Source organism: Bufo bufo, chromosome 3, assembly GCF_905171765.1.
Source record: "Bufo bufo chromosome 3, aBufBuf1.1, whole genome shotgun sequence".
Taxonomy (NCBI): Eukaryota; Metazoa; Chordata; class Amphibia; order Anura; family Bufonidae; genus Bufo; species Bufo bufo.
In genome coordinates this window covers 354,820,385-354,843,358 of record NC_053391.1, presented here as the reverse complement: position 1 = coordinate 354,843,358, position 22,974 = coordinate 354,820,385, and the positions used below count along the sequence as shown (strand labels likewise).

Sequence of the window (22,974 nt, the reverse complement as noted above, 5' to 3'; positions counted from 1 at the left end):
TTTTATTTATTTTTTTGCAGTGGGCGAGCTGTAGTTTTTACTGGTCTCACTTTCTATTCAACACAGTAAATCTGACATTTTTCTCCAGTTACGGCATTCACTGCACATGACAAAACTGACTGAAGTTGCTTGCAAAATGGTGCGAGTTTTACTGAGCGCACCCGGAGCCAATCCATCACACTTGTGTGAAAGAGGCCTTAGTCTTTTGTCCCACTGCAGAGTAAAGTAGGACAACCAGTCGTCTTGGGCATTGGACAGTGATGACTGAAGGGGGCGGTGTTCACAAGCTCACGAGACAATATTTCATTTTTTTTTTTTTATTAAATAAAAATTACAAAAGGGGTACAGAAAAAGTGTGGATTGAGGAAGGACGTGGGAGAGCATTTGTTTTTGTGCTTTTTCTATGTTCAGCATTACTTTACATGCTACAAGTAAAAAAAAAACAAAAAAAAAAACAATTTTACCGGCCATGACGTGAACGGCTTCTGCTACGGCGTGGTCTCTCAGCCCGCCTGTTAAAAAGATACGTTTAAAATTTTATTGCCAAAGTACACTTAAAAATACCAAATCTAGCACCCAGTACCAGCAAAGCAGTATACACTTACCCCCGGGGGCTATAAGATCTTTCATAATTCTGTTCAAAAGAACGGCTCCTAGACCTCCTCCTTTCATAGCTGCGGCTTCTAGAACGCTTGTTATATCGGTCATACTCATCATAACGCGAAGAGCCATAAGAGCTTCTTCCTTCTTTGGCCTTCATTTGATTCGGTGCTGTGTGGGAGCAGAGCAAGAAAAAAAAATAAAAACTATGAAAAGCCCAGTGCTTGCACAAGCACTGCAGCCTCTTAAAACAGCTGACTGGCCAGGGTACTAAGAGATTGACCCCTACTGTTCCGATACTGATGGCCTATTCTTACCCCAGAAAATTCCTTTAAGAAAACTGCTCAATTGGCCATAACTAGGAGATTTTTGCAGTTGTCACAAACTAAACATGAATAGCATTTAATCTTATACTGTACAAGTTAATAAGTAGGTGAGAATTGATACCCACACAATAGGTTTCTGCACTTTCAACCACACTAAACAGTTGATAGCACTAGGTAGGGCCAGAACAAACATACCTTTTGTGGAGTTATCAGTAGTGCCACATTCTGCTCTACAGTGTCCATGGAGGGGCTTCTCAGTGAGCTACATCACATCGCCTTCCCTCTGCTCTTGGGGCTAACTGCAGTGGTCTCCTATTCAGATGCTACAGCACTTATGAGACTGAAGCCGTATGTCTGGGAGGGAAGGGATGCAAATGAGCTCTTAAGCTCTGCCTCTAATGCCACCAGATGTAAGGCAGCTATCCTAAAAGTCAGGGGTGCACAACCATTTTTGGACTGATGGCCGCAAATAAGAGCACGGCGCTTCCTGGTTATTACCACCTCCTGCAAATTACAGGCGCCATGCAATAACCAGTAAGCATATTCCCTTACTAGTGGGGAAAGTGTTTATTGGTTAACACTTTAATAACCATGCCTGAACAGACACAGCCTATGTGGTGGTTAGAACGGCTGTAACTTTTATCTGTTGAGAAAACCAAAATCATTTTTGCAACAATTTCTCAAGAGGTCATAAAAAGACTATTGGGGGACAAACACTGTACTATTTTGCACTTTATTTTTTTATTTGTATTTAATTTTCTATTTTTTTTAAATCATGTATGGACACAAAATGTGTCCCAAGGGATCATAAAAACACTCTAAGGCTACTTTCACACTAGCGTTCGGGGCCGCTTGTGAGTTCCGTTTGAAGGCTCTCACAAGCGGCCCCGAACGGATCCGTCCAGCCCTAATGCATTCTGAGTGGATGCGGATCCGCTCAGAATGCATCAGTTTGGCACCGTTTGTCCTCCGCTCCGCTCAGCAGGCGGACCCTTGAACGCAGCTTGCAGCGTTCGGGTGTCCGCCTGGCCGTGCGGAGGCAAACGGATCCGTCCAGACTTACAATGCAAGTCAATGGGGACGGATCCGTTTGAAGTTGACACAATATGGCTCAATTTTCAAACGGATCCGTCCCCCATTGACTTTCAATGTAAAGTCAAAACGGATCCATTTGCATCATCATGGAAAAAAAAAATATATATTTTTTTTTTTCTCTTCATGGTAATGCAAACGGATCCGTTCTGAACGGATCCAAGCGTTTGCATTATAGGTGCGGATCCGTCTGTGCAGATACCAGACGGATCCGCACCAAACGCAGGTGTGAAAGTAGCCTTATTTTGCAATTTTTCCTTTTATTAGTATTTTGTGTATTTTATTTTTTTTCAATTTAACTTTTTTTCACATAATTTGTCCCCAAGAGGTCACTGAAAGACCTTTGGGGACACAGACATTTTTTGCACTATTTCCACTGTAACTGGGGCATCTAAAAGGAGCCCCAGTTACAGGGGGAAACCAGCCTGCGGTGGGGGCATTGTACACAGGCAAAGCTGATCAGGGTCTCCTGACCCTGCAGCTCTGCCCCCAAGCTGGGTCCACCCTGCATAGCGCTCACCTATCTGATACACTGCTTCTGCCTTCTACTCGGCTCCCCAGGGACCGTCCTGCTCGTGCGGCAGCTGATCGCACGATTAGTTGTGTTTCTGTCCAGGAGGACGGGGGCTGCAAGCCTTGGCTCTGGGGGCCGCATGCGACCCGCGGGTTGTGCACCCCTGCTATAAGTCAATGTTCAGCTCTTAAAATGAGCTTTGAGACATGACTCGGATTTTAAATAAACCAGCACCCCATCTGCAGACAGCTGTTTTGAGGAGATTGCCCCTCATCAGTGCAGAGCATAGTGTACTGGCTTAACTGGGCGAGTCTGTACTGCTCTCTCCAGCCCCTATCTAGTGCCATCAACACTTTAGCATGGTCAAAACGGCTGAGAGAAACCCTTAAACTGAACAATTCTACTTCAAATTGGACGAAGCCATAGCAGCCACAAAGGACCCTACCACTTAGCCACTACATCAGTATGAAACCTACAATACAGCAGCAGGGCAGGCACAGTTAGGCTACATTCACATGAACGTGGTGTTCTGCGGATCCACAAAACACAGACACCAGCCCATGTGCGTTCCGCAATTTGCGGACTGCACATGCCGCCGCTGTCTTAGAATATGCCTATTCTTGTCCGCAATCGCGGACAAGAATAGGACATGTTCCATTTTTTTTTTGCGGGGTCACGGCAGGGAGCAACAGATGCAGACAGCACACTGTGCTGTCAGCATCTTTTGCAGCCCCATAGAAATTAATGGGTCCACACCAGTTCCGCAAAATTGCAGAACGGATGCAGACTCGATCATACTACGCCTGAATGTAGCCTTACTGTTGCTATGGAGTTACATACACGAGACCTTTGTACCACCATACTGGGCACCAGGTACGGAATATTAATGGTTCTGCTTTTTCTAGGGTTGGCAGCCAGTATTGCTATAAGCACCATCTTGTGTCAATGAATACTCACTTTTTCGATCTCCTTGAGCAAACTGAATTTCGATCTGGCGTCCACAAATCCATCTTCTGTCTAAATTATGCAAGGCATCTTCTGCATCACGGACATCTTCAAACGTGCTAGCAGTTAAGGCGCTTTACAATCTTGCATGGATGAATTATTAGCTCTTGTACAACATGTTACACTTCACAGGCAAGATTAGTGGTTTTATTTTTTTAATACAACTTATGATATACTATCTATTGCCAAGTCACCGTACCACCATCTTAAACTCTGTAAACTGATGCAGAGCCTCCGCTCCGTGACAAGACTGCAGACACCGTAATTGAACCTGATGGATCCCACTGGACAAAGGAGCAAATTATTTGCCTTAAATAAATAAAAAACCTGCTCAAGAAATAATGTGATAAAAAGCCAATACTCTACTTTTAATCTTCCGTTGCTTAAGTTGATCCACAACCCAGCTGGTCATAACTTCAGGCAAACAGGAGTTGAATGCCTCCGTTTCATCTCCATTCTGCTCTGGAGGTGGACACCAAAACACTGCTTGCAGCATTTTGGTGTCCGCCTGATGAAACTGAGCCAAACGGATCCGTTCTGACACACAATGTAAGTCAATGAGGACGGATCCGTTTTCTATGACGGAATCTGGCACAATAGAAAACGGATCCGTCCTGGCTATGTTAAAGATAATACAAACTGATCCGTTCTGAACAGATGCAGACGTTTATATTATCTGAACGGATCCATCTGTGCAGATCCATGACGGATCCGCAGCAAACGCGAGTGTGAAAGTAGCCATACCAAGTTCCAGCGCTTTTTTTTTTTTTTTTAAGTCAGTCAAAGGGCAGTTTGTGTGGTCACCTAAACTCTACTGCTGGCAAACAATTCAGTATGGGGAGCAGCGATTGCATTAACGATCGCTGCTCCCCCATACTTTGGAGATCGCTGCATCTAAATGCAGTGGTCTCCTTCACTGACGAGCAGGAGTTTGTCCTGAAGGAACGCTTTCTTTCTGATAATCATTTGCTTAACTGGGCAGTGTAAAGGGGCAATTTCAGTGCGCAAGGAGAACAGGCGCAAACACCATAGGTCTGGTTTCATGTGAGTGTACTCCGTGCAGGAAATGTTCTCCATGTGGGAGCTGTATTTCCCAGACTGAACACCACTCCTGTGAAGTGAACTTGCAGCATCATAATGATTGTACCGACCAGTAGTCACTGCATTATGTGAATAAAGTTCAGTAGACCCACAGCGAGTTAGAAATTCACAGTAGGGATCGACCGGTTATCGGTAGTACCAATATTCAGGATTTTGGACATTATCGGTATCCGCATCTGACCTTGCCGATATACCGATAATGCATATAAAGCGAATACTAGTGAGAGCTTCCATTATGGAAGCGCGCAGTAGTATGCATCGGGGTTCTGGGAGCAGGGAAGAAGCGCAGCAAGCATGTTCGATACTCATGCTCCCTGGTCTTCTTTGATAGGGCCCGCGCTGTACTGTCCTGACCCCGTACAGCGTCAGGACGTAGTGCGCACTATGACCTGACGCTGCACGCTGTCGAGTGACAGTGCAGCACGGGCCGGAGAACACAGGGGAGCGAGACGCCGGACCAGCAGTTGAAGAGGAGCCATGGAGCAAGAGAGGTGAGTGTTATTTTATTCATCGGAGGTCTGATAGGGGTTAAAAAAGTAAGTGAGGAGGGGGGGGTTGATGGTGTGGAAATTGGCATTTGGCACTAGTATATTGTAAATGTAAATTATAAATTGACTACCAACTAAGGGCTTTATTAATTTATAATTTACATTTATAATATACTAGTGCCAAATGCAAATTTCCACCACATCAGTGACTACCAACTAATATATATTATGAGATATAAAATATCGGTATAAATTATCAGCTATCGGCCTGAAAGTTCACAGATTATCGGTATCTGCGTAAAAAAAAAAAATAAAAAAAAAAAATCAATAATCGGTCGATCCCTAATTCACAGCATCAAAAATTATGATGCTGCAAGTTCACTTCATAGAAGCAGTGCTCATTCTGAGAAATACTGCTCCTACAAGGAGTGCATTTCCCAGACTGAATAACTGGCCGTACTACATTCATCGACAAGAAAAGAAAATAACGCACCCAGATAGAAATGTCATACTTTGTAAATGATTAGGTGAGGTCTGACAGTGGGTCTTGCCACAAGAAAGCATAAAAGGGGTTCCCCTGCTGTTCTATAAAAAGGCTCTCAAGTGTGACAGAGGCATGTCTATCAGTCAGATCGCCGATTAATAGACCTGCCTCTATATTGCACTTGAAAATGTTTTGCGCATTTGACAGACTGAGGGGGCACTTCACTGGACTACGAAGCAAGATGGTAATTTTGACAAACTGTCCGCCATTGTTCTGTTGTAGCAGTGGTTCTATGAAGGCCCGCACATAGCAAAGAGGCTCCAGGCAGCCCACCAGAAGAGGATTATTTCATCTACTGACAAGCACGAGCAGCTCCCCGTTTCATTGTCCACCATCCAGACGAAGGTGGCCCCATCATTACACACCCGTCTCTAAATGGACCATTTCCAGGTGCTTAGCAGAAGTAAATTTGGTTTTAAGGTGCCCATTACCTGCCATTGACAGCCATCCACCTATGCTTTTGTTTGCGGTGGTATCGTGAAAGAGAAACTTTAACTACGTTCTAGAACTGCATCACCTTTAGCAACTTATCCAGGTTCTGTTTGGGATCCAAAGATAGGTTCAAGTATACACACAGTGGTGAGCACTTCACACCTGCCTTTACCGTTTATCAACACACTGTCCCAGCTGCCAGTGTGAAGATGTGGCGAGCCATCGCATACAACGGTCGGTTGACCCAAGTAGCATTTTTTCTGTTATTTGGTGCATTATTTCTTGTCAATGAGTGTATATTAGTATGGAATCACATCTGTGTTAGACATTACATGGATGTGTCATGGTCTGACTTTTTTTCTTCTAAACATAACTTAAAGGGAATCTGTCACCTGGATTTGATGTATAGAGCTGAGGACATGGGTTGCTAGATGGCCGCTAGCACATCCGCAATACCCAGTCCCCATAGCTCTGTGTGCTTTTATTGTGTAAAAAAAAAAAAAGATTTGATAACTATGCTAATTAACCTGAGATGAGTCCTGTCCCCGAGGAGTCCAGCGTGAAGGAGCCCACCACCCCACATCCTCAGAATCTCCTCCTTGCTCCTCGACGTCAGAAAGCTAGAGCACCGCAATCTCGCAATGCGCGAGCTAGCGCATGCGCAGTGGCGTCATAGTGTTCCTTCCCTGTGCTGGCATCAGCACCAGGGAACAAACTGCGCATGCGATAGCTCGCGCATCGCAAGATTACCGCACTCTAGCTTTATGACGTCGGGGAGCAAGAGGGAGAATCTGAGGATGCGGGGCGGTGCTGGGCTCCTTCACGTTGGACTCATCTCAGGTTAATTTGCATATGTATCAAATCAGTTTTTTTACACAATTAAAAGCACACAGAGCTATGGGGACTGGGTATTGCGGATGTGCTAGCGGCCATCTAGCAATCCATGTCCACAGCTCTATACCCAAAATCCTGGTGACAGGTTCCCTTTAAAACTCAAAGCACAATAGAGTTATAATGCTGAAAGTTCAGGTCAGTTAAACCCAAGGGTTGGGCCTAAGAGTGTCTCGCAATTTTAGTTGCAGAAAATTTTCTGCAAGGGAAAAATCATTTCCAGTCATCTGAATAGGGATTGCAAAAACTGTGCTTGCCACCAAAACACCAGATGAATGGATATGATGTTCGGTCACAGAAATCTTCAGCAGCAAGTTCTGCTGTGTAAGTGGGCACCCTAATACAGACATGTGAACCTGGCCTAATCGAGCAGTCTTTGTCGAAGATTCATTGCTTTACTCCTAGACATAAATCCATTCAAAAACACGCAAGCACAAGTGGCTTCACATGCTTCAATAACGCATTAAACCCTTGTCTGAGGGGTTATCCCACAAAGAACACTTAAAGTGCAATACTGAAGAATCACTGAATGTGAGAACCTACAGTTGAGCAAGTGGCCAAATTGCATTGAATTGGGTGCAGCCACCAAAACTGTAAAGCAATTTCTGCATCTTCTAGGTCACTGCCATTGAACTGAAACATGATCTACTTCAATTAAAAGTTTGGTATATAATTAGGACGTGATGCCAAAAAATACTCACCTTTTACTACAAAGGGAACTAGACATGCACACAAGGAAAATGCTATTTCTCATTACCATCTCTACTATGGCTCCTACTACCCAATTATACAATGCTGTCCGTACCTCACCAATCATTTACTGTTACCAGCTATTGATTTTTAAGCTTAATAGTGGCACAAATCTGATCAACCTGAAAATCTGTAAAGCAGCGAGTATAACGGACTTTAAAGAACACATTGAATCTCAAGCAGTGCTCTAAATACTAAGCAAGAATTTGTTGAATTCGACCAACGTTTACAAAGACTGGCCTGATCGGCTACATGGCCCAGTGAACTGACAAGCATCGCTATAGGAGCAGGAATTCTCGGGTCTCCTACCGTACCATGCCCTTACATAACGCCTTATTCTAATCTCACCTATGTATAGATCATTGGCTATGATGTGGTCCTCCTGAGCTTTAAAGTGTAAAAAAGGATACCAATACCGCCTCACCTAAGTACAGATTGTCGGCAGTCAAAACCTACGGCCTACTGCAACAAACTTGTCAAACCACGTACTTGCACAAGCCTGTAACCACGTCTTTGTTTGGCAGGATACATCAAGACTCGTGTAAGCTTGACAACCATTCAACTTTATCTTGACCTTTTATTTCTAAGAACTTGTCAGTAGGACTTGTCATGAGGTGCTTGCCAATTAATAGATGCTTCTATCTTTAACTTTGAAAAATACATTTCCTGAATTAAGCGAAGCTTTGATCACATGGGCTTCTTCTTGCAGCAGCTTTTCTTTTCCCACTTTCCCTTTAAATCTTCAAGCCTGCTCATTAAGAGGTCTTTGCTTTGTCTACTTTGTCTCTACTCTAAAGGTTTTCATGCTTTCTCTGTGGTTCGCCTTTATTGTACAGCTTTAAACTCTGAGGTAATAACAGAGGACAGCAGAATTAATGGACACACAGTATTCAGATACAGCCCCCATCCAACACACAGATGTCAAAAATGCAGTGAACAAATGTTAATGACACTAGACCCTCCTGTTCATGACACAGAAGATTTCATTTATGGGAAATGATATTTCAGCACTCACGTAAATTAGGCAAAGTGAAAGAAGATACCACAGAATGCTGCAGAATTACTTTGCTATGTGTGTACAAGCGAGCAATACAAAAATCATATGAGCACAGCAAAGCAATTCTCACATGCTGTTACCTCTTACACCATCTTCCAAACGTCATATCCCCTCAAGTAGTTGGAGGAAGAAAGGATATTGAACATAAGCAAATCCTCTTGGGCGCCGGTTGTAGAAATCAAGCGGGACATATACGTCAACGATTGGACCATATCGACCAAATTCTCGGCGTAGATCTTCAGACCTGGAATATGAGCAAACATTTTTATCCCGCTTCCTTCTTAGTAGATTAACCACTTCACATCTGGGCCATTTACCACCTTCCTGACCAGGCCCAATTTTGCTAATCTGACACTTTATTGTGGTAATAGCTTTGGAACGCTTTTACTTATCCAAGCCATTCTGAGATTGTACTTTATGTTAAAAGGTACATTTGAGTCTATATATTTCACCTTTATCTATAAAACAATCCACAATTTACCAAGAATTTTTAAAAAATGCGCAATTTTCTAAATTTCAATTTCTCTGCTTTTAAAACAGAAAGCAATTCCTCATGAAATATTACTTAACATTCCCCATATGTCTACTTTATGCAAATGTCATTTTATTTTTTTAGGACGTTAGAAGGCTTAGAATTTTAGAAGCAATTCTTAAAAATTAAGAAAATTTCTAAAACCCACTTTTTAAGGACCAGTTTAGGTCTGAAGTCACTTTGTGGGGCTTACATAGTGGAAACCACCCATAAATGGCCCCATTGTAGAAACTACACCCCTCAAGTTACTCAAAACTGATTTTACAAACTTTGTTAACCCTTTAGGTGTTTTACAAGAATTAAAAGGACCATGGAAATGACATTTCTAAATTTCACTTTTTTGGCAGATTTTCAATTTTTCTCTTTAACACATCAAGGGTTAACTGCCAAACAAAACTCAATATTTATTACCCTGATTCTGCGGTTTACAGAAACACCCCACATGTGGTCATAAACTGATGTAAGGGCACACAGCAGGGCGCAGAGGGAAAGGAGCACCGTATGGTTTTTGGAAGGCAGATTTAGCTGAACTGGTTTTTAGATGCCATGTCCCATTTGAAGCCCCCCTGATGCACCCTTAGGCCCCTTTCACATGGGCGTTGCGGATTGGGGCCGGATGCGTTCAGTGAAACTCGCACCACTTTGCAAGTTCAGTCAGTTTTGTCTGCGATTATATTCAGTTCAGTTTTTTCCGCGCGGGTGCAATGCGTTTTGATGCGTTTTTCACGCGCGTGATAAAAAAACTGAAGGTTTACAAACAACATCTCTTAGCAACCATCAGTGAAAAACGCATCGCACCCGCACTTGCCTGTGGATGCAATGCGTTTTTCACTGAAGCCCCATTCATTTCTATGGGGCCAGCGCTGCGTGAAAAACACAGAATATAGAACATGCTGCGTTTTTCACGCAACGCAGAACTGATGCGTGAAAAAAAAAAACGCTCATGTACATACACAGACTCATTGAAATTAATAGTTCAGGATTCAGTGCGGGTGCAATGCGTTCACGTCACGCATTGCACCCGCATGGAAATCTCGCCCGTGTGAAAGGGGCCTTACAGTAGAAACTCCCAAAAAGTGACCCAGTTTTGGAAACTAGGGGATAAGGTGCCAGTTTATTGGTACTATTTTGAGGTACATATGATTTTTAATTGCTCTATATTACTTTTTTGTGAGGCAGGGTAACCAAGGCTGTTTTGGCACTGTTTATTTTTTACTTTTTACAACATTTATCTGACAGGGTAGATCATGTGGTATTTTGTATCGAGCAGGTTGTTATGGACACAAGGATATCAAATATGTCTACTTTGTTTCAGTTTTACATATTAAAGCATTTAAAAAAATAAATTAAAAAATACGTTTGTGTCTCCATTTTCCGAACGCATTTTTCTAATTTTGTTGATGTTTTTATTGGTACCATTTTTGGGTACATATGATTTTTTGACCACTCATTATTAGGCCTCTCGCACAATGCGGGCTGCAATGCACGAGCACAGTCCATGGGGCAGCCACAGCGGATCGCAGACCCATTCACTTTAAAATGTGTTTTCTTTTTGCAGAACAGAACGAAACCCCACGGAAGCACTCTGTAGTGCTTCCGCATCTCCGGATTTGCGGACCCATTGAAGTGAATCGGTCCGCATCCATGATGCGGACTGCCCGCGGAACGGCACCCGTGTATTGCGGATCTGCAATACGGCAATGATGCGCACACGTTCGTGCGCAAGAGGCCTTACACCAGGGCTCGACAAATCCCAGGCGCCAGGTCGCCATGGCGACCAGGAATATGGTCCTGGCGCTTGGGTATTTGACAGCCCGTTTTCAAAGATGCGCTCTCGGCGCGCACCATGGTTTCCTGAGCCGACACAGTGGAGAAGGAGAGGAGTCCCTCCCTCCCCAATGTGCGCGGCTGCCGCTGACCACCAATGAGAACAGAGTAGGAGGGGAGGGACTGTGGCCACTGCGCCACCAATGAATGCCTGAATACCAATGTGCCGGCCATATCCCGGCCCCTATCACTGCATCCCGGACCCTGTGGCCACTGCCACCAATGATTAATACTGGGGAGGGAGGGAGGGAGCTGATAAGAGGGAGAGGCTGATCAGAGGCTGGCTGCCATGGTCAGCTCCCTGCTGCTGTGTGCACAAAGCACAGGGCAGCAGGGAGAGTGTAAAGTCCTATTCACCCTAATAGAGGGGTGTGCAGTCTTCCTGTGGACTTGTTACTTTTCATATACGGTATGTGACCTTGTTTTGCTTGGACCGCATGTTTGACGTTTCTTGTTGCGGCTCTCTGCCTCTTGAAGCAACCTTGGTCATGTTATTTATTCATTATCTCCTGCAGCTTGCACATGCACTTTACTGCTTGTTATACCCGGCTGTATAGATATAACTATACATCTAAAAAGATCCACATTTAAGTGTTGACATTTTTCTTTTATTTATAAAAGATAACATGCACTTGCACTTTACATTTGATGCAATTATTTGCACTCTTACTAACAGTGGATACTCTTTTTAGTGTATATGTTGTATAAGAGCTCTTTTATGTATAGGCGCTTACATCTTTGGTCACTTGCCTTATTACTTTGTCATACTGGATAAACTCTCCCAGGACTGTACTGCACTTTTTGCATTTGTTCGTCATCTCTTTATATATGTTTTTAACTATATACTCAATAAAATAATATTTTTTAGCTTAATAGTTCTCAGTGTTTCTCTGTAGGTTATTTAGTTATCTTCTGAGTTAAGCTCCAGTCAGGGGCTTTATTGTTTTCTTACGCCATTTTTTGTAACCTATTTCTGCACTAATTATGTTTCTACTTAGGCTACTTTCACACTAGCGTTCGGGTGTCCGCTCGTGAGCTCCGTTTGAAGAGGCTCACGAGCGGCCCCGAACGCATCCGTCTGGCCCCAATGCATTCTCAGTGGAGGCGGATCCACTGAGAATGCATCCGCCTGCCAGCGCTCAGCCTCCGCTTCGCTCAGTGAGCGGACACCTGAACGCTGCTTGCAGCGTTCAGGTGTCCGCCTGGCCGTGCGGAGGCGAGCGGATCCGTCCACACTTACAATGTAAGTCAATGGGGACGGATCCGCTTGAAGATGACACTATATGGCTCAATCTTCAAGCGGATCCGTTCCCCATTGACTTTCAATGTAAAGTCTGAACGGATCCGCTCAGGCTACTTTCTGACTTAGAAAATTTTCTAAGTAATAATGCAGACGGATCCGTTCTGAACGGATGCAAACGTCTGCATTATCGGAGCGGATCCGTCTGATGAAACATCAGACGGATCCGCTCCGAACGCTAGTGTGAAAGTAGCCTTAATTGGGGATATTTTTTTATTTTACATGTGAAACTTTTATTTTGTTTTTTTTAAGACCCTTTTATTTTACACTTCGCATCCAAGACCTCTGGGGGACATTTAACTTCACCATTGATTTCTCCTGTAACTGGGGCTGACAAAGTAGCCCCAGTTTCAGGGGAAATACAGCCCCCAGAGAGGCTGTACAGCACAATACAATGCTGTACAGCCTCAGTGCAGGGCTGATCGAGGTCTATGGAAGACCAGACAGCTCCTGGACTCACATGACGATCAGTCCAGGACAGGAAGCGCATAGCAGCGATCTAGAAGGCAGGGATACCTGGGGACTGTCCCTGCCTTTTCTAAGGGTTGCCCTGCTGTCACTGACAGCAGACCCCCCGCCTGGCAGCTGCACGATCAGTGTGTAGATCGTCCATTCAGAGATAACATCCACCCATAGGACGTTTATATCCTATGGGCGGATGTGAAGTGGTTAAAACGGTTGTGTCACTTCAGCAAATTGCATTTATTATGTAGAGAAAGTGAATACAAGTCACTTACTAATGTATTGTGACTGTCCATATTGCTTCCTGGATTCATTTTTTATCGCATTATACAGTGCTCGTTTCCATGGTTACGACCACCCTGCAATCCACCAGCAGTGGCTGTGCTTGCACACTATAGGAAAAAGCACCATTCTATGTCCACACTCATGGTCCCGGCCACCACTGCTGGATTGCAGGGTGGTCGTAACCATGGAAACAAGCAGTGTATAATGTAATGGAAAAATGAATCCAGCCAGCAAAGGAGGCAATATGGAGAATCACAATACATCAGTAAGTGCCTTGTATTAACTTTCTCTACATGATAAAATGCCACTTGCTGAAGTGAAAACCCCTTTAGAGTATAAAAAACACTGTTATCCTTCCAAAATGTCAGCTAGAAAGTCTGCAGTTGCATCACTCACTGTAAGGCTACTTTCACACTAGCGTTCGGAGCGGATCCGTCTGATGTTTCATCAGACGGATCCGCTCCGATAATGCAGACGTTTGCATCCGTTCAGAACGGATCCGTCTGCATTATTACTTAGAAAATTTTCTAAGTCTGAAAGTAGCCTGAGCGGATCCGTTCAGACTTTACATTGAAAGTCAATGGGGAACGGATCCGCTTGAAGATTGAGCCATATGGTGTCATCTTCAAGCGGATCCGTCCCCATTGACTTACATTGTAAGTGTGGACGGATCTGCTCGCCTCCGCACGGCCAGGCGGACACCCGAACGCTGCAAGCAGCGTTCAGGTGTCCGCTCACTGAGCGGAGGCTGAGCGCTGGCAGGCGGATGCATTCTCAGTGGATCCGCCTCCACTGAGAATGCATTGGGGCCAGACGGATGCGTTCGGGGCCGCTCGTGAGCCCCTTCAAACGGAGCGCACGAGCGGACAGCCGAACGCTAGTGTGAAAGTAGCCTTAGGCTACATGCACACGACTGTCCGCAAATCACGGACCCGCAAAAAACAGAAGCTGCCCGTGTGCCTTCCGCAATTTGCGGAACGGGCAGCCCATGGTAGAAATGCCCATTCTTGACCGCAAAACGGACAATAGGACATGCTATATTTTTTGCGGGGCCACGGAACGGATGCGGACACACTGCGCCACAAATGATAATTAACGTTTAATACAGGAGGCGGTGTGTCTGTGCAAAATCACATAGCCGGCATCATGCCTCTGACAGGGAGCTGCGATCAGAGGCAGCAGTTAACCGCTCAGATGCGGCACCTGAGGGGTTAACTGCAGCTGATCACAGCTTCCTGTCATATAGGCTGGGCACCGCCTCCTGTATTTGTATTAGACGTTAATTATCATTGGTGGCGCAGTGTGCCCACCCCTCATTGGTAGCATGGCACAGGGGGAGGGAAAGAGTGACTCCTCTTCCCCTGTGCTGCCGAGGGAACATGGCGCACAGAGCAGCACGCTGGACGCATTATCGGCAAGGTTAGATGCCGATAATTTTGAAAATCATGAATATCGGCCGATATCAGTAACTCCAATAATCGGTCGATCCCTACTTCATTCCCTCTGTATCTAGCAGATTCAAACACTTACTGTGCAAATGTCTGCCAACTACAAGTACAGCTGCATAGAGGTGTCATTTTGCAGAGCTGAAAAACATAGCAGGCAATCCTGTACCTTAAAGGGGTTGTCCAACAAAGGTCATAGGTGATGTGTCTCGTCACGGTGGCCCCCATGAGCACAAGAATGGAGCAGTCAAGCCCCATTCCTCCTCCTCAAATGCAAATAGACAAGACAGAGGAGAAAAAAAATGCTGCATTTTCCAAACTGAACCAAGTTCCTCTGTCCCGAACACACAGCATCACCATGACCTATTGCTGTGAATTAGAATGCCTCAAAGGGGTTTTCCAGGCTTTTAATATTGACGGCCTAGCCTCAGGTAGTGTTTGGCAAAATACGGGTATCCACGATCTAATAAAGTGACGATAAACGTTTCCTAAATACCGCAATATTTAATAGCATAGGGGTGGTTGGAAAGCGCTGACCGCTTCTAAAATGGGTGCCGATACACTCCATAAAGCAGTGGCGGCATCTGATCATGCGCTGTTGAGAGTCCCGACGTGCTAGTCTAACAGTAGATGCCGACAGCTCCTTAGTGGCGTGATATGGGAGAAGTGCACTGGAGCATATACCACCCTCCTGCTCCCTCAGCAGTGGTGTAAGAGAAGCATAGTGAAGTACAACTGGGCATTGTGTTTAGTCTGTACGCTACCTGGTTAGAGGGTTTAGCTGGGACTTGTAGTTTCCTGAAGAGGGTACTCTGTGGTGCAGCACTAGCTCTTCTAGTTGCTACAGAGCCCATATAATAGAACAGTGGTGCTATAAGCTGTGTTAGGGCAGCGGCATATATACACACTATCCAGCGTCTCCTTGTGGCCCCCATACAGTATAGCGTCTCCTTGTGGCCCCCATACAGTATAGCGTCTCCTTGTGGCCCCCATACAGTATAGCGTCTTCTTGTTGGATGGGTATTTATTGTGATATACCGTTATCACAATAAATTTCTTTATATCGTTATCGTGGGAATATTTTTAATATTGCCCAAACCCATCCTCAGGAAAGGTCATCAATATTAGGTCGTCGGGGGTCCGACACCCCCGCTGATCAGCTGTATGAAAGGAAGCACATGCCGTCTCCCTTCTGCTTTGCCATAGACATACAGCAGCAGCGAGCAGGAAGAGAGAAGGGAAATGGCACGAGCACACTGCATGCGCCTTCCTTCCCTTCATTCAGCAGACTGGTGGGGGTGCCAGGTGTCAGACCCCTGCCGATCTGATATTGATGACTTATTCTGAGGATAGGCCATCCATATTAAAAGCCCAAAGAATCCACCGATCAGATACTGATGACATTATCCCCTATTAACCGCCTCACGTCCGCCCATAGGATATAAACGTCCTATGGGTGGACGTCTATTTCTGACAGCACGTTTTAAAACGTCCTGTCAGAAATAGCAGCTGCACGCTAATCGTGCAGCTGCTGATCGGGTTGCCCGCTGTCAGTGACAGCAGGGCAACCCAGAGATAAGGCAGGGACAGTGCCCAGGTGTCCCTGCCTTCACGATCGCTGCAGACACAGCGCTCACCGAGCGCTGTGTCTGCAGAGCAGGAAGCGCTGTGCGCTTCCTGTTCCGGCCCGGCGGTCATGTGACCGCCGGGACCGGAGAGTGCAGGGGCTGTGTGAGGTCTCTCAGAGACCTCGATCAGCCCTGCTGTGAGGCTGTACAGCGCAGGATTGCTGCTGTACAGCCTCTATAGGGGTGCATTTGTCCTGTAACTGGGGCTACTATCTCAGCCCCAGTTACAGGAGAAATCAACTGTGAAAAAAAAAAAAAAAAAGTGAAGTAAATGTCCCCCAGAGGTCTTGTATGACCTTATGGGGGACGAAAAGTGTAAAATAAAATAAAAATAATATAAAGTGTTGAAAAAATAAAATAAAAAAAAGGTTCACATGTAAAAAAAAAAAAAAATCCCAAGTAAGGAATAAAAAAAAAAAAAAAAAATAGAAAAAATAAAATAAAATAGATATATTTAGTATTGCCGCGTCCGTAAAAACCAGCTCTATAAAAATATCACATGACCTAAGCCCTCGGGTGAACACCGTAAAAAATAAATAAAAAAAACAGTGTCAAAACAAGCAATTTTTGTCACCTTGCATCACAAAAGGTGCAACACCAAGTGATCAAAAACGCGTATGTCCCACAAAATGGTACCAATAAAACGGTCACCTCATCCCGCAAAAAATGAGCCCCTACATAAGAAAATCTCTCAAAAAATAAAAAAACTATAGCTCTTAGAACATGGAGACACTAAAACATCATTTTTTTGGTTTCAAAAATGCTATTATTGTGTTAAAGTGAAACAAATAAAAAAAAGTATACATATTAGGTATTGCCGCGTCTGTAAAAACCAGCTCTATAAAAATATCACATGACCTAACCCCTCGGGTGAACACCGTAAAAAATAAATAAAAAAAACTGTGTCAAAACAAGCAATTTTTGTCACCTTGCATCACAAAAGGTGCAACACCAAGTGATCAAAAACGCGTATGTCCCACAAAATAGTACCAATAAAATCGTCACCTCATCCCGCAAAAAATGAGCCCCTACATAAGAAAATCTCTCAAAAAATAAAAAAACTATAGCTCTCAGAACATGGACACATTAAAACATAATTTTTTGGTTTCAAAAATGCTATTATTGTGTAAAACTTTAATAAATGAGAAAAAGTATACATATTAGGTATCGCCACGTCCGTAACAATCTGCTCTATAAAAATGTCACTTGACTGAACCCCTCAGGTGAACGCTGTAAAAATAAATAAATAGAAACTGTGCTAAAACAACCAATTTTTTGGTCACCTTGCCCCATAAAGCGTTATAATGAATGATCAAAAAATCATATGTACCCAAAAATAGTACTAATAAAACTGGCACCTTATCCCCTAGTTTCCAAAATGGGGTCACTTCTTGGGAGTTTCTACTGTAAGGGTGCATCAGGGGGCTTCAAATGGGACATGGCATCTAAAAACCATGTGGAGTTCCTTTCCTTCTGCGCCCTGCCGTGTGCCCATACAGCAGTTTACGACCACATGTGGGGTGTTTCTGTAAACCGCAGAATCTGGGTAATAAATATTGAGTTTTGTTTGGCTGTTAACCATCGATGTGTTAAAGAAAAAAATTGATTAAAATGGAAAATCTGCCAAAAAAGTGAAATTTAAAAATTTGATCTCCATTTTCCTTTAATTCTTGTGGAACGCCTAAAGGGTTAACAAAGTTTGTAAAATCGGTTTTGAATACCTTGAGGGGTGTAGTTTCTACAATGGGGTCATTTATGGGAGTATCCACTATGTAGGCCCCACAAAGTGACTTCAGACCTGAACTGGTCCTTATAAAGTGGGTTTTGGCAATTTTCTTACAAATTTGAAGAATTGCTTCTAAACTTCTAAGCCTTCTAACGTCCTAAAAAAATAAAATGACATTTCCAAAATGATGCCAACATAAAGTAGACATATGGGAAATGTTAAATAATAACTATTTTATGAGGTATCACTTTCTGTTTTGAAAGCAGAGAAATTGAAATTTAGAAAATTGCGAATTTTTCAAATTTTTGGGTAAATTTGGGATTTTTTCATAAATAAAGGTGAAATATTTTGACTCAAATTTATGACTATCATGAAGTACAATGTGTCACGAGAAAACAATCTCTGAATGACTTGGATAAATAAAGGTGTTCCAAAGTTATTACCACATAAAGTGAGATATGTCAGTTTTGCAAAATTTGGCCTGGTCAGGAAGGGGGCAAAGGGCCCGGATGGGAAGTGGTTAACAATAGGTGATTATCAGAGCTTATCTACTCCTTCCTTGTACAATGACCTCTGCACAGGTCACAGAGCGTGCCCAGAAAACTCTCCCATAGAAGTCAGAGGTCCCCTCCAGACCATTGTGTCTATGGCCCATGGGACTGCTGTAAAGCAAGCTTCTTAATGCTGTTCAGAACAGCTGATGCAAGATGGCCACCCCCATAATCATGTTCACAGTATAGAAAAAAAAAAAAATCTACAATCAAAAAATAAAAATAGATTAGAAAAAAAAATGACATGTTTCTAGCTGCTTTTGATGACACATTTCCATTCAATCTTTGAAAACCCTTCTAAATACAGCACAGTAGACCCATGGTCATCAGGAATAGAGATAAGCGAATTTCATATTTTGAAATTTGTTCAGGCTTCATTTACTGGTAAAAGGTGAATTGCGTTATGGATTCCGTTACCACAGACCATAACGCAATTCTACGATGGAATGCCTTTAGAGACATTCCGTTATTCCGTCAAAATAGAAGAATCTTGGGCTGCAAAATGGATACAGTACAGTGCGGGCGACCACGGATCGGTGGGTAATAGCAAGTGCTTCACTCCCGCTCTGTGGTCACATGACACAAACTAATCCTCAATGCAAAAAAAATGTAATTGAGGATTTTGTGTGTCAAATTACTCAATTCAAATCGAGTAATCGTTTCAGCCCTAATATGAAGTACAAAAACGGATACAAGCTAACAGCACTAGTGGTAAGCTGGACAAAATGGGGGGGGGGGGGGGGGGGACAGGAAAGTGCCTCCCTAGCGTCACCCGTTCAGGGCGATAGGGGAGGAGGCCAGGGGTTGTTGGCTCCAAGACCAGACAACCCCTTTAAACTAATATCGCACCGCTATCATAAAATGGAAATGTGGTTGCTTCTTGATGGACTTTTATATTTTTTATACCATACATTGAACAATCTGAGCTGCCTTTCTGTAATAAGGGCAGCAATTAGCTGATCGCCCTAGAATTGGGGCCTATAACCACCAGATCATGGTAGGAAGCTGCTGACTAGAGACATGTCATATAAAGTCGCTTCATTCAAAATCCGTCTCTATACAGTATTAGAATGTACGGGCTCTGATGAGCTGAAGTTATTCACAAAGTCGCGCATTGTCCGTTAAATAAATTCAGTAATTGAAAACCACTTTAAAACCCGACACCGAACTCTGCTTCGGCTCTTCAGACTGGTACCTCAGAACTGAAGCAACGCAGAGCTCGGTTTGAAAGTTTCAAAATGGTTTTCCACTTTAAAAATCAATTAACACGATTGACTTTGAGAATTACTTGGGCTCCTATGGGCCCATACATTCTAATACTGTACTTAGAAATCTCCACACATTTTGAATGAAGCTTGCTTCACTCATCTCTACTGCTGACCATATCACAGGTGTGCCAGGGCAGAACCAACACAATGGTGTTTCTCATCCATGTACTATATGCAGATCGCACACGACCCGTTCATTACTGAACATGTCCTATTCTGGTCCAGACTGCAGACGGTCCTTTCTATTCTTAGGAGCGAGAGAGAAGGAAAAAAAAAAAAAATAGATTTAATGCACATTACTTATCCATAATATTGGGGATGGAGACAGACAGGGTGGTGTGCATTAGGCCTCGCGTACCCATCTGCACTGACTTCAATAGGTCTGTACTCTGCAGCCAGGTATAGGAGGGTTTACCCTTTTGCAGAACGCACGTGTTTGTTCCGCACAGAGATATGTGGACCACAAGCCAACTAATGTCAATGGGTCTGCAAAAGAAAGTGCAGATCGCACATAGGCGTTTTGCAGTATGGTCGTGTGCATGAGCACTTAGAGGAGGTGCACTGGAGGGGTTTCATGCAGAAACCGAGTACAGATACAATAGCAACTCAACAGATCCTTTAAATCAGGTGCAATCCTGTTAGCTGCCTCCAAGTCTAGTCTGCACTGGGTCATAAAGGAGGCCCCTACTGCAGAACAAAAACCGCCCCGAATACAGGCTGATAATACCAAGCACCGCGCTAACCCCTCAGGCAGCCATCGCCGCCATTAGCGGATTACCGGCCATTACACTCGCCTCGCACACTACCTGACCTGCAGTGTCCGCTTCACTTACCGGATGTCGTCTGCCACATTCCGGACGAAGAGCGAGGTGTTGGGGGGACGGAGGTACCTAGACATGGCTGCTTCGTAAAACGACCGCGTTCCTACCACGCTTACAACCAGCACACAAGCACAATGGCTGCTCTCTCCTAGGCCGAATGGGATCTCGCGAGAATTCGCGGAGGGGTGGGGCGCTAAAGGCGGGCTGCTGGCGGCTGAGTTGGCGCGCTAAAGCCAGCCGGAAGTTGTTGTATTTCTGCTCTTTCTCCGTTTACTAGTTGTTGTGTGGTGAGTTACAGCATTGCAACTAGCAAATGCAGACGTGCTATGGGTGATATCATATGGAGAGCTCAATAATAAACGATATACTGTGTGAAGATAAGAAAGCTGGTGGTCCTGAAAGTGCAGAGGAAGGCAGCCTTAAGATAAGCACATGAATAGGGATAGGAGGTAGTGTACATGCATACAGTACAGGTTAGCATGTGGCAGACCTGCAGCGTCTTACAGCACAAAGTAAAATCTCATTCAGGCCTCTTGTGCACAAACGTTGTGCATCAGGGACCGCAATCAGGGCCGAGACGGATCAAGACCCATTCAACTTAAATGGGTCCGTGATCCGTCCGCACCACAAAAAAAAGAACAAATTCTATTTGCGGTGTGGAGGCACGGACAGAAGCACTCCCCAGTGCTTCCGTGGGGTTCCGATCCGTGCTTCCGTTCCGCATCTCCGTGATTGCGGACCCATTCAAGTGACCGCAATACGGGCACACAACGTTTGTGTGCAAGAGGCCTCACACTGTGAAAAAAATCTGCAGTGAACGTGTTTTCATTTTGAATATTGCAGTCCCGCTGGGGGTAAACCTCGACCCCTCTGCATCTTTCTGTGGTGTTTGCCCGGTAACTGCATCAAGAATAGACGTGGTATGGAAAACCACACAGGAAAAATCCTCAGCCACATGAAATGAGGTGCTGCCTCTTAATGAAAACGGGGCAGTTTCACAACAGTTTTTGGCACCAAATCCATACTGACACCAATGGAAAAAATATATATATTGTGTGAACATACCCTTACACCATGGAGTTCCCCCCTTTGCAATACATAAGGTCAAATCAGTGGCAGTTTCAATTCTGTCCCGTGTGGCCGTACTCTCAGTTTACTTGTGATCTCCAAACAATCTTAGGCCTCATTCTGAAGGCTGTAACATAGGTGTGTTTTTGCATCTATAATAGGGTGTTGTCAGACATGGCTTTTTTTTGACAGTCTTTGATATTTTTTTGACCCAAAGCCAGAAGTAGGTTGGAAGGGAATGAGAAATATAAAGTAGGGATTTCTGCTTCTGCTGGATCCACTCTTGGCTTTGGCTCAAAAAAATTCATCAAAAATTTCACAAAAACCTGTGTGACACTTCACTTAGGCCTCTTTCATACGAACAATACGGATGGGTTCTAGATGTGTTCAGTGAAACTCGCACCATTTCGCAAGGAAGTTTGCAGCGTCCCACTAGTATACGTTGGCACTGCAAATTTTGCTATGATGAATGTGTATCATGTTGTTCTGCACTTTTGTATAAGGATCCCTGTTAACAGGCTGTTAGGTGCACTTCACACATTCCACCATTAGATGGGGATAGCACCACAATATATATACCTCAGTTCAGGCCTAGTTAGAGTTGAGAGTTGGTGAGATGTAGTAGAAGGAGTAGTGAGGAGCAGGGGGAGGGAGAGGACCCCTCCCTCCTCTCAGCACTCTGGAGCTCTACGGCCCAGAGTAGCCTGGACCTATCTCAGTTATCAAGGCCAAGGAAATAGGCAAAAAGGTGGGACCTTGCTTCTACGGTTTACCCTTCCGGGGTGCCCAGTGAAAGATTATTTTCTATATGAAGACAAAGGAGGACAACAGCCATTTTACTAGGCTTTCAGGCACCTTTGTATACAGGTGAAGGACGTATAGCTTCCGGCAGCCTCACCGTTTATTATTACAAGTACAGAAAGGCCATCTGTAGCAACACTGAAGTAGAAGATAAGGATCCTAAACCCACCGTCACTGAGAACAAGGACCAGATTCAAGACTAAATACCTGTGAGTACACAACCTCCTACTATAGCCTGAGATATAGACACATATACAGCCTGTTACTTGGATTTACCACATCCAACCTACATGTTCATAAGAGACTGTTTATAACTGGATGTAAAATTGCTGTCAAGAACCTGGTTACAGTAAAGTTCTTAGTTGGATTTAGACCCTACCTCATTCTTCTGGCTCCATACTACAAGCACTCTCATCATTTTGCACCATCAAGATGCTGGCGTCACGACATTACCTCAATC

At 44.2% G+C, this 22,974-nt stretch overlaps 1 protein-coding gene across 1 annotated transcript in view; it reads right to left on the bottom strand.

Annotated features, from left to right (window-relative positions):
- The window catches only part of SRSF10 (serine and arginine rich splicing factor 10), a 32,029-nt gene extending 11,217 nt beyond the window's left edge, over positions 1 to 20,812 (bottom strand). Inside the window, exons 1-5 of the mRNA XM_040424504.1 lie at positions 20,658 to 20,812; positions 8,940 to 9,044; positions 3,490 to 3,593; positions 606 to 771; positions 465 to 512 (exon numbers count right to left, since the gene is read on the bottom strand). Coding sequence (XP_040280438.1) covers positions 465 to 512; positions 606 to 771; positions 3,490 to 3,593; positions 8,940 to 9,044; positions 20,658 to 20,722 — 488 coding nt within the window. The 5' untranslated portion in view covers positions 20,723 to 20,812. The remainder of the gene's footprint in view (positions 1 to 464; positions 513 to 605; positions 772 to 3,489; positions 3,594 to 8,939; positions 9,045 to 20,657) is intronic.
- Between the last annotated feature and the right edge of the window lie 2,162 nt (positions 20,813 to 22,974).